General features: G+C 43.6%; 1 protein-coding gene across 6 annotated transcripts in view; it reads left to right on the top strand.

The window, feature by feature from the left end:
* The window catches only part of LOC141229003 (phospholipid-transporting ATPase IA-like), a 183,805-nt gene that overhangs the window by 160,806 nt on the left and 1,001 nt on the right, over positions 1–21,998 (top strand). For 5 of the 6 annotated variants that reach the window (XM_073667374.1, XM_073667377.1, XM_073667372.1 and 2 more), the window contains 3 exons: positions 10,962–11,026; positions 14,572–14,744; positions 16,959–17,148. In XM_073667374.1, the coding sequence (XP_073523475.1) occupies positions 10,962–11,026; positions 14,572–14,744; positions 16,959–16,965 (245 nt within the window). In that variant the 3' untranslated portion in view covers positions 16,966–17,148. Of the gene's footprint in view, positions 1–10,961; positions 11,027–14,571; positions 14,745–16,958; positions 17,149–21,998 lie in introns of those variants that run through there. The other variant, XM_073667375.1, reaches the window with a different exon arrangement.

Here is a 21,998-nt window from a genome sequence, read left to right as displayed (position 1 = left end):
GGCATGAGCGCTCAGTGACCCGTGAGCGCTGGGATCCACGTGGACATCCATGACCGGAGGTCCCAGTCTCCTTCCCTCCTCCAGGAGCAGCTGACGGCGGCAGAAGGACGGTATTATTGTGCGGCGCCTCTGTAGCTCATCGTGTCCATGGAGGCTCTCTGAGGATCACAGTAGATCAGCACCTCTACCCTCTGTGCCCTGGACCATGTGGATTAATCCTGAGGAAGTGCTGCTGGCAAACGCCCCATGGATCTGTGATGTGCAAGGGAGGGGGGGATGCAAAATAAGCAGATAGGTGGGGATTTCTGGGCTTCCTAAACAGATAGGCGGGGATTTCTTGGCATCCAGGGGATGCCAAGCATGTGAAAACAGATTTTATAAAACTACATTTCTCTGCAAGCAGACCACTAATATGGGCCACACAGGTATGTATATAGATTTACATTTCTATAACTTTTATGCCCATATTAGAAGTCTGATATCTCCCATGGGGCGACAGATTCCCTTTAACTTGTTTTCACTGAACAAACCCTTTATCTCTTCTCTATAGGTGATGACTTGTTGAGCAGTGGGAGTCCGACCGCTGGGACCCGCACAGATTGATAGGATGGGGCACTTTTACCCTTGTTATAATGGAGCTGCAGTGCACATGCCGGATCGCTGCTCCATTCATTCTCTATGGGGCTGTGAGCACTTTGCTCTTCTTTATCTGGCAGCTCCATAGAGAATGAATGGAGCAATGATCGGGCATCAGACCTGCTGCTGCATTTTGCAACAGGGATAAAAGTGCCCCCATTGATGATTAAAAATTTTCCATACTGCTGTCAGTGTGGTTTTTTTTTTTTTTAAGAATTTCTTTTATTTGTGTGAGTATTGAAATGTAAGTGTAGATTGGATCCATAGTGTCTATAACTGCAAAACTCATAAATGGAAAAGTCATTAGAATCTCAGTCACACATCCTGGGGCTTTGTCCCTTAATTTCATCATATCTTAGCAGGCAAGTAACAGGTTATAATTGTTTTCTGCATGTTATGATCACTTTTCTGCCTTTTATAATCTTCTGTAGTAATTAGCGGCATTTTCTCAGTATACTTTAAAGAGTTGTCCCATTAGGACAATCCCGGTTCACTCTGGAGCCTTCTGCACATCCATGTATTAATTAAATGGTCTTTATCCTTTAAAGTGAGTGTTGGGTAAATATAGTAAAATTACTTAATCTTCCTGACTTTACATAATTCATTTATTTATATTCTTCCCTTATTAAAAGACACTGAAAATGTAGTGGTTCTTAGAATAGAATTACAGGTATAATAATTTCATTATACTGAGCTTGCAAATCTATCATTCACCAGTGATTGTGTTACCCTCAATAATAAAATAACTCAGCTGCAATGGAAATACAGAGTTGAAGGGAATCTGTCTGCAGGGTTTTTTATATGTTGTCTGAGAGACCCTGATTCCAGGAATGTGTCACTGACTAGGCTGTGTGTTGCTTTTTCAATAGAATCCGTGTTTTATCAGCAGGAGATTATCACTACAGGACTAGGTGCCTCGTACTTCCTAGTCCAACCACGCCCTTAGCATTGATTAGCAGCTTTCTGTCCAAGTGGTGTGGGAAGGGTTATACTGGGCTCAGCATTCCCAAGCTCTGCACCAGAGAAAACTGTGATTCTATCACAACTGCTGCACCCAGTAAACTAAGTGACACATTGCTGGAATCGAGGTCTCTGTCCTTATATCAGATAAGATAATAAAAACAGATTCCCTTTAATAGATAAGTCACTGAGACATAACAGAAGTGTTTATTAGTTTTTCCTTCTGCCTTAGAACCCTGTAGCTTCACTGTAAATCAACTTGAATCCACAAAGGATCAATTCACAAACAATCCGTATCCCATGCATGTTCTCTTTGCAGCCCCATTCTCATGCTGTGGAATATTTCTCAGTTAAAGGGAATCTTTCAGCATGTTTTTGCTACCTCATCTGAGAGCAACTTAATGTAGGGAAAGAGACCCTGATACCAACGATGTATCACTTTAGATTACTGGGTGCAGCCGTTCTGACACAAGCAGAGATTTTAGATTTAGAATGAAGCAGAGCTGAGAAAGCTAACCCCGCCCACACCAGGCTCTGTATATACAATGTCCATAGACAGTGAGCTGCCTATCACATGAGGGGGTGGAGTCGGACCAGGGCTCACAGGACAAGTTACTCCCAGCAATGATAAGCTCCTGGTGCTGAAACAATCATTACAAACAAACAAAAAACCACACAGCTTGATAAGAGAGTCATCGCTGAAATCTGTGTTTTAACCCCTACATCATGCTGTCTTCAGATTACATAGCAAAAACTTGCTGACAGATTCCCTGTGGAATAAAATCTGTGAGAATAAGTAGCAAGTAGACAGATCAGCCAAACACAGATGAATTAAATCCAAGTGTCACATTTCTGCTGTGAATCCTGTAGTAAATACTTGTCAGATCTATAATCTGCACATGTGACACCTATGAATATTCTCTCAGGACCTCACATACCGGTAATTGTGGATCTGCTCACACGTTTTCATATGGATTTGAGGATACAAAAATCCACAATGAATTACATCAGCCGTAAAGTGAATGAGAGTTCACAAATGTTATCCACACACTACCGATTTCTAAATCTTCAGCATCCGTTCCTTCTGCAGATTATGGGATACCTTTTGTTGCATATTCATTATAAAATTCTCAACTCACATCTGCGGTCATGTGTGAACACACGCTTGCCAGTAATTTAGCAGCTCGGTGCGCACAAACACTGCAGGGCTTAGACTGGAGGGTAAATTAATAAACTGAATGTACCCCACTAATGTTACTGTTACCATGTAATTAGAACTGAAATTTTAAGTTTTAGAGGAGATTTGGAGAGTTTCCACTCAAGTTCTGCTCCTAAATTGCTCAAAAAACTCTGTGTGAACATACCCTAAGGGTGATTAAAAAAAGAGAGAAAAAAAACCACTGTAGAGACGTAACCAGAAGTGGATGCAGCCAGGAGGCTTTAGTACAGATGTGGCATCCTCCAAGCTAACAGCCGCATTGACATTGCTCAGTAGTTGCAGCTACGCAATGTGCATAGAAGTGCTACTAATGCAGTTTATATTAAAATGGCCGTGCTATGCTAATATACTAATGAGCGGCGGCACACTATATTACTAAGCGTAGTGCGCCAGCTATTTAATCACCACCAAGTGTAAATCTGCATGGAATTTGTGTATATATTACGTAGGGGAACAAAAAGGAGTCGGCAAGCAAAGTCTCATTTCAACCATGTCTAACCTCAGTGGTTTTCCAGGTTAAAGGCAGACACGTTCACACAGTTTTGCTTCCATTCATTTCAGACTAGATTGCTTTCTTCCAACTATTATTTTCATCCTTTAAAGGGCCCTGTCACAATAAAAATACTATCCAATATTTTGTCACCTTATTAAAGAGCAGAAGGAACGGAGAAGACTATGTATGATATAGTAGGGAAAGATCCACTATAACGTGTGTACTAATCACTGCTCCTTCTTGGCTCAGGTCCAGTGGGCGGCCCTATCTGTGACATTATCTGTGTATGTATGATCCTACAGGGAAAGCGGTCAGTCACAGCTAGGACCACCCACTGGACCTCTGAGCCAATCTGTGACTCCCCCCTTTCCCTGTATGAGCATACATACACAGGTAGGACCACCCACTGGACCTCTGACCCAATCTGTGACTCCCTGCTTTCCCTGTATGAGCATGCATAGACAGTTAGGGCCACCTACTGGACCTCTGAGCCAAACTGTGACTCCCCGCTTTCCCTGTATGAGCATGCATACACAGGTAGGACCACCTACTGGACCTCTGAGCCAAACTGTGACTCCCCGCTTTCCCTGTATGAGCATGCATACACAGGTGGGACCACCTACTGGACGTCTGAGCCAAACTGTGACTCCCCGCTTTCCCTGTATGAGCATGCATACACAGGTGGGACCACCTACTGGACCTCTGAGCCAATCTGTTACTCCCCGCTTTCCCTGTATGAGCATGCATACACAGCTAGGACCACCCACTGGACCTCTGAGCTAATCTGTGACTCACAGCTTTTCCTGTATGAGCATGCATACACAGGTAGGACCACCTACTGGACCTCTGAGCCAATCTGTTACTCCCCGCTTTCCCTGTATGAGCATGCATACACAGCTAGGACCACCTACTGGACCTCTGAGCTAATCTGTGACTCACAGCTTTTCCTGTATGAGCATACATACACAGCTAGGACCACCCACTGGACCTCTGAGCCATTCTCTGACTCCCCGCTTTCCCTGTATGAGCATGCATCCAAAGGCTAGGACCACCTACAGGACCTCTGAGCCATTCTGTCACTGACAGCTTTCCCTGTATGAGCATACATACACAGCTAGGACCACCCACTGGACCTCTGAGCCATTCTGTGACTCCCCGCTTTCCCTGTATGAGCATGCATACACAGCTAGGACCACCCACTGGACCTCTGAGCCATTCTGTGACTCCCCGCTTTCCCTGTATGAGCATGCATACACAGCTAGGACCACCCACTGGACCTCTGAGCCATTCTGTCACTGACAGCTTTCCCTGTATGAGCATACATACACAGCTAGGACCACCCACTGGACCTCTGAGCCATTCTGTCACTGACAGCTTTCCCTGTATGAGCATGCATACACAATTAGCAGTCATTTACTGATAGGACCGCCCACTGACAATGAGCTGGGATTTATATGAGTAGGACACAAGTTATACTGAATCTTTCCTAGTCTACTCAGCGTCTCCTGTTTTATAAAATGATGGTTAATGGTTATGTCGTTTGCTCAACATGACAGGTCCCCTTTATAGTTGATTATTCATCTAGTAATGCAAATTTAGTGCTTTTTTTGTGTTTCTGCACCATGTAACCTCTGCAGTATTATTCAGCGGCCAGTAGGTGGTACTGCTGTTGTATACTCGGATTATGGACAAGCTGTAAAATAATCTGTTTATAGTAAATACTAGTGTAGATCAAACCCAATCACTACAAAACTGTATGCAGCATATAATAAAATGACGTGGTTATTGTATAATTAAGGTTTTCTAAACTGGATATATTGGTTGTATTGATCATTTGATGTGCACATACTTTGTATTATAGTCTTCATGGCGCCTATTTCCAGCAGATCCAGGGATAAGTTATGATGCATAGTGCACACTTACTCCCTTCTTATATTCCCTGTTTCTTTGTACAGTCATGGTCCATCAAACGGATGTGTCGCTCCTCACCTTTTTTCTTGCCTTGCCATATGACAAGATGAGTGGATGGAAAATAATGCGTCCTTTATTGTGAAGATACATTTAGGCCACATGTGTCTGTCCACCCAGTCATTGTGAGCCCGTGCAGGGTTTTTGTAACATGTTGTGATATTGTATTGATTTGATATCATATGAAATTAGTAAAAAGTTGAGGATGGACACATCTATAACGTCTTTCCCTAATCTTCATAGAGAAGCCCTTAAAGGACTTTTCCCACGAACAAAGGTTAATTTTAATCAATAGATCTTGGAATAATAATAATTTCCACAATTGGATGTGTTTAAATAAAATGTTCCTGTGCTGAGATAATCTTATAAATGTGCCCCTGTTGTGTACTGTGTAATGGCTGTGTCTGACCGTACAGGGACATGGTCTGATCATACCACATCTTCTGGGCAGGGGAGGAAGCAAAAGAGTATACAGACAGGACAGCGTGGGATCACAGCTGATTTCTTCCAGTGATGTAAGACATTGCTTAAAAACAGGCAGGAACATGGTCTGATCATACCACAACTCCTGGGCAGGGGAGGAAGCAAAAGAGTATACAGACAGGACAGCAGGAGATTGCAGCTGATACTTTCTTTGAAGTAAAACATCGTTTAAAAACAGGCAGGGAAATGTTTTACCTCACAGAAAGAATCCTCTGTGATCCCCTGCTGTAATGTCTGTATACTCTTTTGCGTCCTCCCCTGCCCAGGAGATGTGGTATGATCAGACCATGTTCCTGCACAGTCAGACACAGCCATTACACAGTACACAGCAGGGGCACATTTATAAGATTATCTCAGCACAGGAGCATTTTATTTAAACACATCCAATTGTGGAAATTATTATTATTCCAAGATCTATTAATTAAAATCAACTTTCGTTCATGGGAAACCCCCTTTAAAGCAGCTGCCACTATTGGACAACCTCTTCTTAAAGGAAACCTGTCATGTCATATCTACTGTATATACTGTCCCCATTGCTTGGTTAGTGATGCAATGTGCATCACTAACAAGCTTTTTTCATTAAAATTGGTGGTGTTATAATGATTCTATAACATTTTATTACTTATATCCTACCTGCTGTATACAGCCATAGGGGTGTGATCCTGCTATTCAGTCAGGGGCAGGCGCCCCATTCACTCACTGCTGGGGCCGTCCATGTATTTAAAATTTGCTCCCGGCGAGCGCTGACATTAGTGGGGCGCATGCGCGGCTTTACATGTCCGGCTACAGGTCCCCACGCGTGCACAGTGAGGCTGTGTACTGCTCAGCCTTACCAGCGAGCCTACATGCCACTGTGTCTGCTGCATGAGAACAGCTTTAGTGACCGGTCAGGATTGCTCTATGCCAAGAATATTTATTACAATAAGCTGTTGCATTGTAGATCAAATCCTCAGCGATGGCGAGTAGCATCCAGATGTCCACTTTTGCTACTTATGTTCCTCTGAATATTTAAAGAGAAGTCATCTGTGATTAGTAATTCCAGAAATGACTGATCCCGGCTATTGCGGTGTAGCTCTTGCTGCTCTGCTGTGAATTGCGTGTAAAGGAATTGGCGGAGCCGCACGGACCCTGCTGATGTATCGGGGAGAGTACAGCTTGGATGGGAATCCTTTCTTCCAGCCTGTGATACATGTAGGATTTATCGGTTTTGTGCTATGCCTTTAATGTAGTACCCAAAAAGCTAGGCTGGGAAAGGGTAAAAAATCATCCTATTCTCCTGTCAGGCGTCTCCTTCCATTTTTCCTTTAGAAGTCCTGGAGCTTTTATAGAAATGAACCTCCATGGTTACTGGAACGCTATAAAAGTGATATATTCAGCCGAAAGTTCTCTCTCCTGGACACAAATAAAAGTTGACTTTCTACACAGTTTGTAGCGTCATAACTCCAAACCTGAACGGTAGAGATGTCAACCCTGCCACTGCTCAAACGCCTTCATCACATCCGTAACTGAGGTTCCTCCTGTCTCCGATCAGTAATACTCACGGCACTAGGGCTCCTGGGATCTGACAATTTACCTGAAGTTACAGCGTATATGACCGGAAACTGTACCGCAAAACGCAAAGAAAATGTGGCCCAATCACCACTAACGCTTGTCACCACCTAAAGCGTATTCATCCCATATTACCTAGCTGGGTATTGTTCCAGATGATCGTACATATTGGATCAATGTTGGACAAACCTATTGAGTGTCCAGATTCGGCCAATCTAGTTCTTATGGAGTCTTATGGATTGGGCAGATTAGATTTGGGGGGATTTTTATCAAGGCTGAAATTTAATTTGTCAGTCTTGAGCCTATTGCTTAGAGGAGTAAGTTGAACCACATTTTTTTTTTTTACGAGGCCCACACCTCTTATTCGATTTTGCCCATCCTTGGGAAATGACAGTAAAGGGGCCACAGCCTCAAATAACCCCTTTGTTCTTAGGATTGTGGGCGTCCCAGACATGAGCATGAGAAACCCACCGATCATTGAGTGCTGACATAGCGATACGCCATTATTTTAAAAGATGGTCATACCCCATTTTAAGGAAAACTAGCTTATTTGAAAGAGTATATGACCAGCCCAGGGGATGGGGATGACTCGGTACCCGGGCCTTTGCCTGGCCTTGGGGATGTCGCGGTGGTCGGCTCCCGGGCCCGTACCCTGGGGTCACTCTTTAAAAAGGGGCTACTAGATTTCTTAGTGTTATGAAAGTTCGTGACGCCACCTGTGGCTTCTGGTGAGAATCACCAACGCTGCGCAGGCCACTGAGGCTGATAAGGCAGCTCGATGGTATAGCTCCCACAGGTGGAGCTGAGCCTCAGGGCAGCGTACGGAGAGGGGAATGTAGGACAGGTGAGACCCAGCTGGGTCAGAGCAAGAACAGGGAAAGACACGATAGTCACTTCAGTACCTTTTACTCATGGAAATTCAGGCACGTCCCGGAGCACTGTAGGGTGAAGGGTGCATATCCGGATCCTCCCCAATGAGCGGGTGTAGGGCCTCCTGTTACTTGCCTCTGCGTAGTAAGTTTCTGACCTGCCTGGAGCTAGGCCTAACTTTGTCTCTGTCCTGCGCTGGCTGACCTTGTGGTAGGGCCTTTTCTTGGAATACACGCACCTCAGCTTGCAGGGTCTATGTGTCTCCCGGCTCTGTTACGTATCAGCACTTTAGCGATCCTAGGACTTGTAGTTCTCCAGGGATTCCGGGTATGCCTTACTGGGTCATAGAGATCCCGGTAAGCTCGGACCCGGTGTCCGGTAACTACTTTCGGGGTGAGCCAGTTAAGCTCCTCTGCCCCCTATGTACTAACTCTCCACTCGCCTTCGGCCTACTCGGGCCCTCACTAGGCTATACACACTAACGGCAGCTTGCCGCGCTTCACCGATCTTATGGCGCCGGCACGCCTAAAGCTCACTATTCTGAGCTACAACTGAGTCTGGACTGAGCTCCACTGCAGGCTGACCTCTCTCAGGCTTCTCTACTGCAGGAACTCTTTCAACAGACTTGGCTCTCTGTCGACTCCAGACTGACTACCTAGCTCCACCTTCCCTATTTATATCACTAACGGGCTCCCTCTGGTGGTCTGAAGTGGAAGGTGAAGATGTGTGAATGTTTATGGGGGCCTCTTGTGGAGGAATCCATCAATGCACTCTTCCAGGATCTGTGATACCAAGCGCAGCTGGGCGTCACATTTACAGTCTATATAATTGCAGGTAACCTTTGTGCTTAATAAAGACGCAGTAATTACTGATACGAGTAGGGCACAATTCTGTGTCGGAGACTGCAAGACTGGAGTAAAGAGCAGAAAAGGCGGCTTTCCAATAATAACGTTACTGTATATTATAGTTTGGCTATTTAGAGGATAAATCTGTTTTATTTCAAAAAGGTAAAACCGAAGGCTGGAGGAATATTTCTCTACACATTCATTTACTATGACATGGAATATCCCCGACCCTGTGAAAGGAGCCTGACGGCAATTTGTAGACATAAATCTTATTAGGAGGTTACTTTTGTTGCCTGATATATTTCCGATATGAGGAGAAACTTTATCATTTAATGTTCTAAAAAATATGAAAATGGCCTCATAAGAGAGGAAGAGAACTAGACTTCTTGTGTCACTTTTTGGGGTAGCAATCAAAAAAGTCAGTGTCGACGTTTTAACGAGCTTTGCCACATGGCTTAGGATAAGGAGCTTAACCAGAAGCTCCGTTTGCAGACACTTGTTTCGGGCTGTTTGCCCCTCTTCAGTGCATGTCAGGAGATCTGATTTGGCTGGGTGAAAGGCCTCTGACACATAATTGATAAAGTTTCTCCTTTTGTGGAGAGTGCCAAGTTGACATTATGAGACAGTCCATGCATTGCCCCTCTGGGAATTTAAATATGCAAATTGCCTCTTCAGAGAGGAATACGACTGAACTCTACCGCTCCCTATTGGATGTAGCAATCTTAAGTCAATATCCACTCTGATGATTCTTGTCACATGACTTAGGATAAGAAATCAAACTAGAAACAATTTGCAGACGTGTTCTATAAAAGATGACTTGGGGCATATTTTTACTGCGTTTTTTTTTCCCAGCGTTTTTTGAGCAGCTCCACTCCTAAAAACACTCGCGAAAGCGCTCACAAAATGTTTAAAACAAAAGAACGAAACATCCTCTTCATTAAGCTACAAGACCAAAGGAAGGCCTAAAAAATGCCCGGAAGATCTCTAGATGTTTTTTTGAGCATTTTATAAGATTTTTTACTTCAAATAAAAATAGCATTTTATTCATTGGTTTTCCAAATAAAATTCAAAAAAGGTAGATGAAAAGACGCCAAAAAGATTCTTTAGTTACCCAAAAATGCTGGCAGGAAAAAAAAAGTTGACAAGTCGTTTCAGGAAACAACAAAAAAAACACAAGATTGCAAAGCTCTAGAGACGAGGAGTGTTTCTTGAAGCATCTTCTGCTTAAAAACCAGATGTTTTTGACTGCCGGGAAAAAAACCTAGTGTAAATATACCCCTAATGGTGTCCAGTGAGATCAGGTTATCGTGTGTCTGGAGGATAGCTTATTGATCAGTGAGGATCTGACCGCTGGAACTCGAACCCATCAGAATGGAGCTGCAGTACACATGTGTGACCGCTGCTCCGTTCATTCCCTATGAGACTGCTTAGCGCTGCACTCTGCTTTTTCCGACATGGAGAATGAATGATGCGGCGGTCTGGCATTCAACCTGACACTCCATTTTGTAACTGAGAAAAAGGTGCCTTATTAGGGATAAATAATTTCCTATTTTGCCGATAGGTGGAGGTCTTGGCGATCGGACCCCCACCGATCAAGAAGTTATCACTCATCCAGTGGATAGGTGATAACTTGTTTTCACTGGACTACTTCTTTAAAAATCCAAAATGGCACTTCTATTTTATGTCTTTATTAATGTGGAATCATAAATAAACTTAAGAACCCAACATTTATTGCTTTTTGTTACTTACATTTTTATGTTGAGACCTAGAGCTATTTTCACAATAAAATATGATCTTCACTTATGACCCCCAGGACATTCACTAAGACACTTTTAATGGATTCCAATGATTTTAGAAAAAAAACACCTTTATAGCATAAAGTTTTGTTATACTTCTAAGAAAACAGACTTAAAAAAAAATAATTCTATTCTTTTACCAGGACATTCTTGCCGACTGCTGACCAAGAACATGGGCCTGATTGTCATAAATGAGGGGTCGCTGGATGTAAGTAGACCTCTCCATGTCACCATGTAATGCTTTTGTTGAATCACGCACAGACTTTGAATTGTGTTGTTTATTTTGAGCTCACGTGGCTCTTTCAGGTGAAACAAGTAATGAAACATTATGTTGTGTCCTCTGTGCGATCTGTAGCAGCGGTATATGGCTGATAATAAGGTGGAGCGTTTGCCCGATCCCTCTGGAGGAGGCTGTGCTGAGCTCACATTCTAGTTTTTTATATTTTCTGATAGATTATACTATTACTGGGCTACTGCATCTTATGCTGACCATTAATTTGAAAATGGATCGTCTTCTCTAAAGCTCTACCTCTCAAGTCACACGCAAACTCAGCTTCAACCAGGCGCACATGCTTTCTTAATAGAAAGGAGAATATGCCACTATCTGACACCCCTGTCATTGTCAGACGTATGGAAATTCATCGAGCATCACCCATCTTTACCCAATATCTGCCTTCAATGGAGAGTCAACACTCCACTATACATCTGATATGATATCTCCGCTGGTACCGGCAGGACTGAAGTACTCGCAATGAGGTGGAACAAAGAAGTTTTTATAGAATAAAATAATAGTTTATTTGATATTATTAAAATAAATAAATGGTAAAATGACAGTAGGAAAAGAGTCCCAATTGGAGTGGAGGGCTGAAGTAGACGTGGGGTCAGTCCACCATAGTGGACCCTAAGGGAAGAAGCAAAAAGGGGGGCGTCAGATGGTGGGCTAATGGATGCTTGAGGAGTTCTTGGGGTTGGTCTCAAGGGTGGTAGGAGGGTTACCTGAGATGTTTTGAGATGATGGGGACGTTTGGACGTCCAGGTTGTTTGGTATAAACTGTTAATAGAGGGGGAGTATAGATTAGGGAATAACAATTAAGTGGCGGATTATGCGGTAACCGGATAGGGTTTACCTGTATAAGGGTAGACTTGATCGGATGAATGTCTTGCACGGACCGATGAGGGTGTACACTGTGGTGTGTATTACAGATACCTGGGAATAAAAGGTAGAATACAATAATGCATAGGTGCGCAACATTAATGGTGAGGGATTCGGATGTCCTAGAAAGCAATTACCTGATACTGGGGACCTAGATTTTATAACGGTGAAATAAGAGGTCCGGTTCCTGCTAGTCTGGCAGTACAGAGATGCAGCAGGGGGGTGGACCCACTCGTCTCTTAATATGCCAGGGTTGAGGGAGCAGTCCTATGATTTGGTGGATTTTGGAGGTTCCCCGAGACGTAGATAGGGAGATTTGTATCGCCCCAGGAGGTAACGATAATAAAGTTGCTTGGGTGAGTATTAGAGTTATAGTTGCTGGCAATAGTTCAGGTACGTAGGACCATCATTTTACCATTTATTTATTTTAATAATACCAAATAAACTATTATTTTATTCTAGAAAAACTTTGTTCCACCTCATTGGGAGTACCTCAGTCGTACCAGTACCAGCACAGATACCATATCAGTTTTATTACACTTCCTCAGCAGCTTTATGCTTTACTGCCATATCCGCAGCATGTTCTGTGTACAAAACCACTAGCGCCCCCTACCAATTATTCCATATACTCCACTATACATGCAGCCTTGGGCGGTCTCGCCCCAATCAGTGGCTTCGGCCAAAATTAATCTAATTTGTATAACTACCCTTAAATTTTTTGCTTAGTGTATCTAGCTCATCATCAAATACTGTAAATTATGAAATAATTATGGGGTGTCTCCCATTCAGGAGCTCATTTCTTAGCTAAAGCAGAGTGTCTTGCTCTGGAGGAGTTACCTGGTCTGTGAATACACAGACAGCCCTTTTTATTTCAGTTATCACTGTGCAATGTTTAATTTGGCCACTGGTGGCGCTGCTGAGAACGTAAACATTTCTTACAAGATTCCCGCACAGATTACAGTTGCATGCTCGGGGCCTTGCATCGGGATGTTCTACTCCATGTATTGCCAAAGCCATAATATAAAAGGGGATTGCGTGAAATGGGCTGATTGTAGAATTAACCATCAGAATTGGGAATAAATCTCACAATATAAATGATTCATCCCATGACCGATGATATGTAAATAACAAAAAGTATCTACAAAGTTTATTAAAGTCCAGTGCTGCTCCCTTCTTATAACGTTAAGATCCCGTACACCTGCCGAGACACGAGCGTGCTCAGCGGGGTTCATGGACGCTCTTTGGCAGGTTGTAGGGACATTACATCATTGGTACCGATCACATTCCAGGCGAAAATGAGCGACTGTGGACGGTGCCAGATAACCCTTTTAAGGAACCTATATCCATACTGTATATAAAATGTAAAGTTCTGTGCAGGGTACAGACTCCTACCCGCATGGTCCTGAGTGTATAGCATCGGGAGTGCGTATGTATATAGCTGTACTGAACACAAATGCAGGGAAGGCTAATGACTTTTAGATTTAGTTTTTCTGTGCCCTCGCTGGTACTAATATTGTGCATACAGATGAGCGTCTCCGGCGTGTAGACTCCTTTTTCATTTCCACTTGTCCTGTGCCATGTTTGTAATTTGTAGAGATTGGCTGCCGGGTTCTCAAGGACTAAGTCAGAAATGATTATGTTAAAGACGCGTTACTCAGCACAAACACACACTTCTCATAACAGTACTCAAGGGTGACGCTAAGCAGAGTGCATTTTTTTTTAGAAATACAAGAAAGCAATCTGTAAGGTGTTTGTTACCAGCAAACCGCAGTGGTGTCGTAACAGCAGCGGGCATTGTGAAGTGGTATGCACGTCTCATAAGGGGATTTGGGGGGACACCACTAGCGATCCTGAGGCGAATGGAGTCAAAAGTATAATTCAGCACTGTGACCCCTTCCCAGTCTTCCCCTATGCAGCAGCCCCCCAAGTTATCTTGCTATGAACGAAGCCTGTAGCAAAGGCCAATATTGTGAGCGGCGGGGCAGTCTCCTGCACAGTTGGGTGGCCGGAGACCATACTGTAAAGGAGCTGCTGTGCTAAATCCGAAAAAGATGATCATTAGCGATGGTGAAAAAAGGTAAGTATAAAACTTCACATTTATTTACATATTTTAAAAGTCCAACGTATCTGCATACCACAGTGATCCACAACTGTACAACTAACGCGTTTCGGCTAACGATCTTTAGTCATGGTCTCATGCTGTGCGAAATCACTTACAGCCTTTTCATTCTCTGGTTCGGTCAAGAGGTTGGACCACCATTGATCATAAAGTGGTGACATATGCTAACTATCAGCTATCACTTGATAAGACGGTATTGATCACCAATATTAAAGTAGAAGGAGCCCTTCCAGTGGTGTGTGGGGCAGGCAGTCGTTCTGTGTAGGACCTGTATAAAGTTAATGGAAAAAATTTTTATTGCAACTTTGCAAATTTGCTTCATTTTTTATAGTTTTGATGCATTGCTGCAATAATTTAGTTACAGAGGGTAGATTATGCCGTTAAATGTTTAGGATTGTTAGAAAACAAAATTCCTCGTGTAACGTGGCTCATATTAGGCTAAGAATCGGTATAATTTTACATTATTTTTTTCCTCTTGTAGACAACTCGTGAAATTCTGAGTCATCACTGCAGTAATCTTGGAGACCTGCTCAGGAAGGAGAATGATTTTGCTTTAATTATCGATGGCAAAGCCCTGAAGTATGCGCTGACATTTGGCGTCAGACAGTATTTCCTCGACCTCGCTCTGTCCTGTAAAGCTGTGATTTGTTGCAGGTAACTGTTCTGTCTTTATCAAAAAGTTCCAGAATTTTTGTAATTGCTCATGAGCTTATTCCCTTGATATACACCGCGTGCAGAATTATTAAGCAAATGAGTATTTTGATCACATGATATTTTTTATACATGTCGTCCTACTCCAAGCTGCATAGGCTTGAGAGCCAACTACCAATTAAGTAAATCTGGTGATGTGCATCTCTGTAATGAGGAGGGGTGTTGTCTAATGACATCAACACCCTATATAAGGTGTGCTTAATTATTAGGCAACTTCCTTTCCTTTGGCAAAATAGGTCAGAAGAGAGATTTGACGGGCTCTGAAAAGTCCAAAATTGTGAGATGTCTTGCAGAGGGATGCAGCAGTCTTGAAATTTCCAAACTTTTGAAGCGTGATCACCGAACAATCAAGCGTTTCATGACAAATAGACAACAGGGTCGCAAGAAGCGTGTTGGCCAAAAAAGGCGCAAAATAACTGCCCATGAATTGAGGAAAATCAAGCGTGAAGCTGCCAAGATGCCATTCGACACCAGTTTTGCCATATTTCAGAGCTGCAACGGAGTATCAAAAAGCACAAGGTGTGCGATACTCAGGGATATGGCCAAGGTAAGGAAGGCTGAAAAACGACCACCTTTGAACAAGAAACATAAAATAAAACGTGAAGAATGGGTCAAGAAATATCTTAAGACTGATTTTTCAAAGGTTTTATGGACTGATGAAATGAGAGTGACTCTTGATGGACCAGATGGATGGGCCAGAGGCTGGATCAGTAAAGGGCAGAGAGCTCCACTCCGACTCAGACGCCAGCAAGGTGGAGGTGGGGTACTGGTACGGGCTGGTATCATCAAAGATGAACTTGTGGGAGCTTTTCGGTTTGAGGATGGCGTGAAGCTCAACTCCCAGACCTACTGCCAGACCTACAGGAAGAAGTCGGTATTGTTCAAGAAAAAGATGATTTTCATGCAGGACAATGCTCAATCACATGCATCCAACTACTCCACAGCGTGGCTGGCCAGTAAAGGTCTAAAAGAAGAAAAAATAATGACATGGCCCCCTTGTTCACCTCATCTGAACCCCATAGAGAACCTGTGGTCCATCATAAAATGTGAGATCTACAGGGAGGGAAAACAGTACACCTCTTGGAACAGTGTCTGGGAGGCTGTGGTGGCTGCTGCACTCAATGTTGATGGAAAACAGATCAAGCAACTAACAGAATCTATGGATGGAAGGCTGTTGAGTGTCATCATAAAGAAAGGTGGCTATACTGATCACTAATTTTTTGGGTTTTTGTTTTTGCATGTCAGAAATGTTTATTTCTAAATTTTGTGCACTGATATTGGTTTACCTGGTGAATATAAACAAGTGAGATGGGATTATATTTGGTTTTAATTAAGTTTCCTAATAATTCTGCACAGTAATAGTTACCTGCACAAACAGATATCCTCCTAAGATAGCCAAATCTTAAAAAAAAAAAAACCCTCCAACTTCCAAAAATATTAAGCTTGGATATTTGAGTCTTTTGGGTTGATTGAGAACATAGCTGTTGATCAATAATAAAAATAATCATCTAAAATACAACTTGCCTAATAATTCTGCACACAGTGTACGTCTTCTCTAAGACCATATAGCCGATGAGCCTTCTTCAGAGGATTTCCATTTTCTTCAGACTCTGCCTCATCATTGCTAAAGTAGAAGTTGCCATTATGATCTTTATTTGTGCCTTGTAGTGTATACACATTGAACTGTAGAAATAGGAACTAAAGTTTATAGATTTTGGCCCCAATACATCAAAGCAGTTTCGCCAGAATTCTGGAATAAAAAGCTTTGAAAAGTCACAATTTTTTACACAACTTGAAGTTGTGCAACAATTATGACTTCTGGTGTTTTCACGACAGTTTCTCACAGCGACATCACGCTTATTGAATCAGGCATCACACCACAGCTTATCGAATTCATGACATATTTCACGCCAGAAATCTTACTTCGGTCCCTGGAATGAAGTAAAAAATTTTGGCATTGCACATGCTACTTGTCAGATTCTCCTGATTCATTAAGGGGCATGGGTCTCATAATAAATCAGGAGGGTCTTACACCAGCACATCCCCTCAAGAACAGCGTGAAAACTATTGTACTTGATGAAGTGGAGTCATTTTATTCCTTTTATTAAGTAATTTCTTAGCAATTTTACGTGGCAATCATTGCCATGGCTCTTATAGGAGTTGACCGGTCACATCAATGAGTCTGTCTGGGATTACATGTAGAAACAGGATTTCACCAACGACATCCACAGACGATCTGTGATCAATTCTCCAAGATGTTTGGAGCAACCTCTGCCGAGTTCCTTCAAAAACTGTGTGCAAGTATAGAGAAGAACTGATGCTGTATTGAAGGCAAAGGGCGGTCACCAAATACAGATGTTCGATTTTTCTTTTGTTTATTGATAAAAATAAACTATTTGCACTGTTTCTACAAGAATTCTATTTTGTATGTGTTTGCAGCAAATGAGAAATCGTCAAAATAATAAAAAGAAACAGTTCTTTCAGACCTCAAACAATGCAAAGAAAACAAGTTCTTATTCATTTAGAAACAACAATACTCATGTTTTAACTCAGGAAGCGTTCAGAAATCAATATTTGGTGGACTAACCATGATTTTTAATCCCAGCTTTCAGGCGTCTTGGCTGCTTTCCACCAGTCTATCACACTGCTTTTGGGTGACCTTATGCCGCACCTGGCAGAAAAATGTAAGCAGTTCTTCTTTGTTTGATGGCTTGTGACTATCCATCTTCCTCTTGATTACATTCCAGAGGTTTTCAATGGGGTTCAGGTCTGGAGATTGGGCTGGCCATGACAGGGTCTTGATGTGGTGCTCCTTCATCCACACATTGATTGACCTAGCTGTGTGGTATGGGGAATTGTCCTGCTGGAAAAAACAGTCCTCAGAGTTGGGGAACATTGCCTGAGCAGAAGGAAACAAGTGTTTTTCAAGGATAACCTTGTCTGCGGCTTGATTCATACGTCCTTCGCAAAGATTAACCTGCCCAATTCCAGCCTTGCTGAAGCGTCCCCAGATCATCAACGATCCTCCACCAAGTTTCACAGTGGGTGCAAGACACTGTGGCTTGTATGCCTCTCCAGGTCTCCATCTAACCATTAGACGACCAGGTGTTGGGCAAAGCTGAAAATTAGACTCATCAGAGAAGATTACCTTACTCCAGTCCTCTATGGTCCAATCCTTATAGTTTTTGGCAAACTTCAGCCTGGCTCTCCTTTGCTTCTCATTGATGAAAGGCTTTTTTCTAGCTTTACATGACTTGAGGCCTGCCTTTAGGAGCCGGTTACCAACTATTCTTGCCGTGCACTTCACCCCAGCTGCCATTTGCCATTCCTTTTGTAGGTCACTTGATGTCATCCTGCGGTTGCTGAGTGACATTCGAATAAGATGACGGTCATCCCGGTCAGTGGAGAGTCTCTTTCGCCCTCTGCCTGTCTGTAGCTTTGTTGTCCCCAATGTCTGCTGCTTGACCTTGTTGTAATGGACTACCGTCTTCGAAATTTTAAGGATGGAGGCAACATGACGCTCACTGTATCCCTCTGCTAGTAAAGCCAGAATTGAGCCCTTCTTTTCCTCACTCAAGACTTTTCTTTTCAACTCCTTTGGCATGGTTAAGTTATTTTTTCATTCAAATTACTTTTGGGCTCTTCCTAGCACTTGTTTTGTCATCCAGCTTGTCCTATTGCAAGAGGATTGTGAAGACCACAGCAATGTTTTTTGTACTTTCCCTCGTTACATAAGATTTGGTTCAGGTGATCACCTAATCAGAAGCACATTAAGTAGAATGAGGTGGACTTTGGTTGGAATTCAACTGACACTGGAATGGAATGGCTGTCAGACATGTAGAGATGGGTATTTTTAGAAAACTGCAGTGGTCTCTTAATTTTTGCCAGAGCTGTAAAACATATATATATATACACTGCACAAAAAAATAAATGGAACACTTAAACAACAGAATATAACTCCAAGTAAATCAAACTTCTGTGAAATCAAACTGTCCACTTAGGAAGCAACACTGATTGACAATCAATTTCACATGCTGTTGTGCAAATGGAATAGACAATAGATGGAAGTTATTGGCAATTATCAAGACACCCTCAATAAAGGAGTGGTTCTTCAGGTAGGGACCACAGACCACATCTCAGTACCAGTGCTTTTTGGCTGATGTTTTGGTCACTTTTGAATGTTGGTTGTGCTTTCACACTCGTGGTAGCATGAGATGGACTAATACAGCCCACAGAAGTTGCTCAGGTAGTGCAGCTCATCCAAGATGGCACATCAATGCGAGCTGTGGCAAGAAGGTTTGCTGTGTTTGTCAGCGTAGTGTCCAGAGGCTGGAGGCGCTACCAGGAGACAGGCCAGTACACCAGGAGACGTGGAGAGGGCCGTAGGAGGGCAACAACCCAGCAGCATGACCGCTACCGCTGCCTTTGTGCAAGGAGGAACAGGAGGAGCACTGCCAGAGCCCTGCAACATGACCTCCAGCAGGCCACAAATGTGCATGCGTCTGCACAAACGGTTAGAAACCAACTCCATTAGGGTGGTATGAGGGCCCGACGTCCACAGATGGGGGTTGTGCTCACAGCCTAGCACCATGCAGGACGCTTGGCATTTGCCACAGAACACCAGGATTGGCAAAGTTGCCACTGGCGCCCTGTGCTCTTCACAGATGAAAGCAGGTTCACACTGAGCACATGTGACAGACGTGACAGAGTCTGGAGACGCCGTGGAGAGCGATCTGCTGCCTGCAACATCCTTCAGCATGACCGGTTTGGCAGTGGGTCAGTAATGGTTTGGGGTGGCATTTCTTTGGAGGGCCGCACAGCCCTCCATGTGCTCGCCAGAGGTAGCCTGACTGCCATTAGGTACTGAGATCCCAGGGGTGGATTAAGAGTAGCAAGGGCCCCGGGCAGTTTAGGAGGCGCGGACCCCCCCACACACACACACACACACACACACACACACACACACACACACACACACACCTGATGTATCACATGTCACATGATCCCCTGTGATAGATCATGTGATAGTTCACGTGAAATTAATTTGGCACAATATTAATATATCAATTATAATAATTTTTTTTAGGCTGTGTGCCCACAAGGCGTTCTTTAAGCGTTTCCGCAGCTGCAATTCCGCTGCAGAAACGATTAAAAAACGCTTGGTAGAAGGTCTGCCACATGCTGCGGAAATTTCCGCTGCGGATTATCATTGTGGAAAAATCCGCAGCACTACCAATTATTTTGCGGAAGGGAAGTATATATTTATTTTTTACCATTCTTTTACGGTCACACTATATAAATCCATGCCGGTTGCATGGATTTATATACTGTGACCAAGTTGTCAAGTACTTTTCCAAGTGATGCTAAAATCGCTTGAAAAGCGCTTGACACCCGCATGCGGAAATGCATGTGAAGAAAGCTTCACATCCGCTTGTCCCTGGCAGGAAAAACGCATGTACAATCCACATGTTTTTTTTCTGCCAGGAAGAGCAGAAACGCTCAAAAAAAATCCGGAGCATTTCTGCATCGCGGGCACATAGCCTTACATTAATTGTATTGCTTAATATTGAGCACACGTAGCCATCTATACACAGCGGGAGGCCGCACGTAGCCATCTATACACAGCGGGAGGCCGCACGTAGCCATCTATACACAGCAGGGGGCCGCACGTAGCCATCTATACACAGCGGGAGGCCGCACGTAGCCATCTATACACAGCGGGAGGCCGCACGTAGCCATCTATACACAGCGGGAGGCCGCACGTAGCCATATATACACAGCGGGAGGCCGCACGTAGCCATCTATACACAGCAGGGGGCCGCACGTAGCCATCTATACACAGCGTGAGGCCGCACGCAGTCACGCACACACACAAACAAATACAGACATATACAGTACAGACCAAAAGTTTGGACACACCTCATTTAAAGATTTTTCTGTATTTTCATGACTATGAAAATTGTACATCGAGTCACCTGCGATCTCTGAGGCTGGTGACTCGGATAAACTTATCCTCAGAAGCAGAGGTGACTCTTGGTCTTCCTTTCCTGGGGCGGTCCTCATGTGAGCCAGTTTCTTTGTAGCTCTTGATGGTTTTGCAACTGCACATGGGGACACTTTCAGAGTTTGCCCAATTTTTCGGACTGACTGACCTTCATTTCTTAAAGTAATGATGGCCACTCGTTTTTCTTTACTTAGCTGCTTTTTTCTTGCCATAATACAAATTCTAACAGTCTATTCAGTAGGACTATCAGCTGTGTATCCACCTGACTTCTGCACAACACAACTGATGGTCCCAACCCCATTTATAAGGCAAGAAATCCCACTTATAAACCTGACAGGGCACACTTGTGAAGTGAAAACCATTTCCGGTGACTACCTCTTGAAGCTCATCAAGAGAATGCCAAGAGTGTGCAAAGCAGTCATCAAAGCAAAAGGTGGCTACTTTGAAGAACCTAGAATATAAGACATATTTTCAGTTGTTTCACACTTTTTTGTTAAGTATATAATTCCACATGTGTTAATTCATAGTTTTGATGCCTTCAGTGTGAATGTACAATTTTCATAGTCATGAAAATACAGAAAAATCTTTAAATGAGAAGGTGTCCAAACTTTTGGTCTGTACTGTACATACACGCATAAACACATTTGAAGCACAAAAATACATATAAACAGACATCACACAATAATATCTACCTGCACACACATACTCACTCACTCAATCACACACACACACTCGCTCAATCACTCACACACACACACTCTCACACACACACACTCTCACTCACACACACTCTCACTCACACACACTCTCACTCACACACACTCTCACTCACACACACGCTCACTCACACACACTCTCACTCACACACACTCTCACTCACACACACTCTCACTCACACACACTCTCACTCACACACACTCTCACTCACACACACTCTCACTCACACACACTCACACTCACCATCCCCTGGCTCGGCTCCAGCTCCTCTCCAGTGCAGTGCGCACTGCGTGACGTCACACTAGCAGACAGGGCTGTGTCTCCTAGCTGTGACGCGGCCGGGCCAGCACACAAGGAAGTTAACAGGTGCAGTGCTGGCCCGGCCGAAGAAGTAGTAGCGGCTGTGCGCCGCTGCTGGGGGAGTGGTCCGGGGACCCCACCTTCTCTGACTGCCGGTATGTGCTGCGGCGCCGCAC

This window comes from Phyllobates terribilis, unplaced genomic scaffold, assembly GCF_046119375.1.
Source record: "Phyllobates terribilis strain yellow unplaced genomic scaffold, ASM4611937v1 Scaffold_444__1_contigs__length_1506546, whole genome shotgun sequence".
In the NCBI taxonomy this organism is placed as follows: domain Eukaryota; kingdom Metazoa; phylum Chordata; class Amphibia; order Anura; family Dendrobatidae; genus Phyllobates; species Phyllobates terribilis.
Note: the sequence above shows the minus strand (reverse complement) of the source record. Positions and strands in the feature narration are given on the sequence as shown.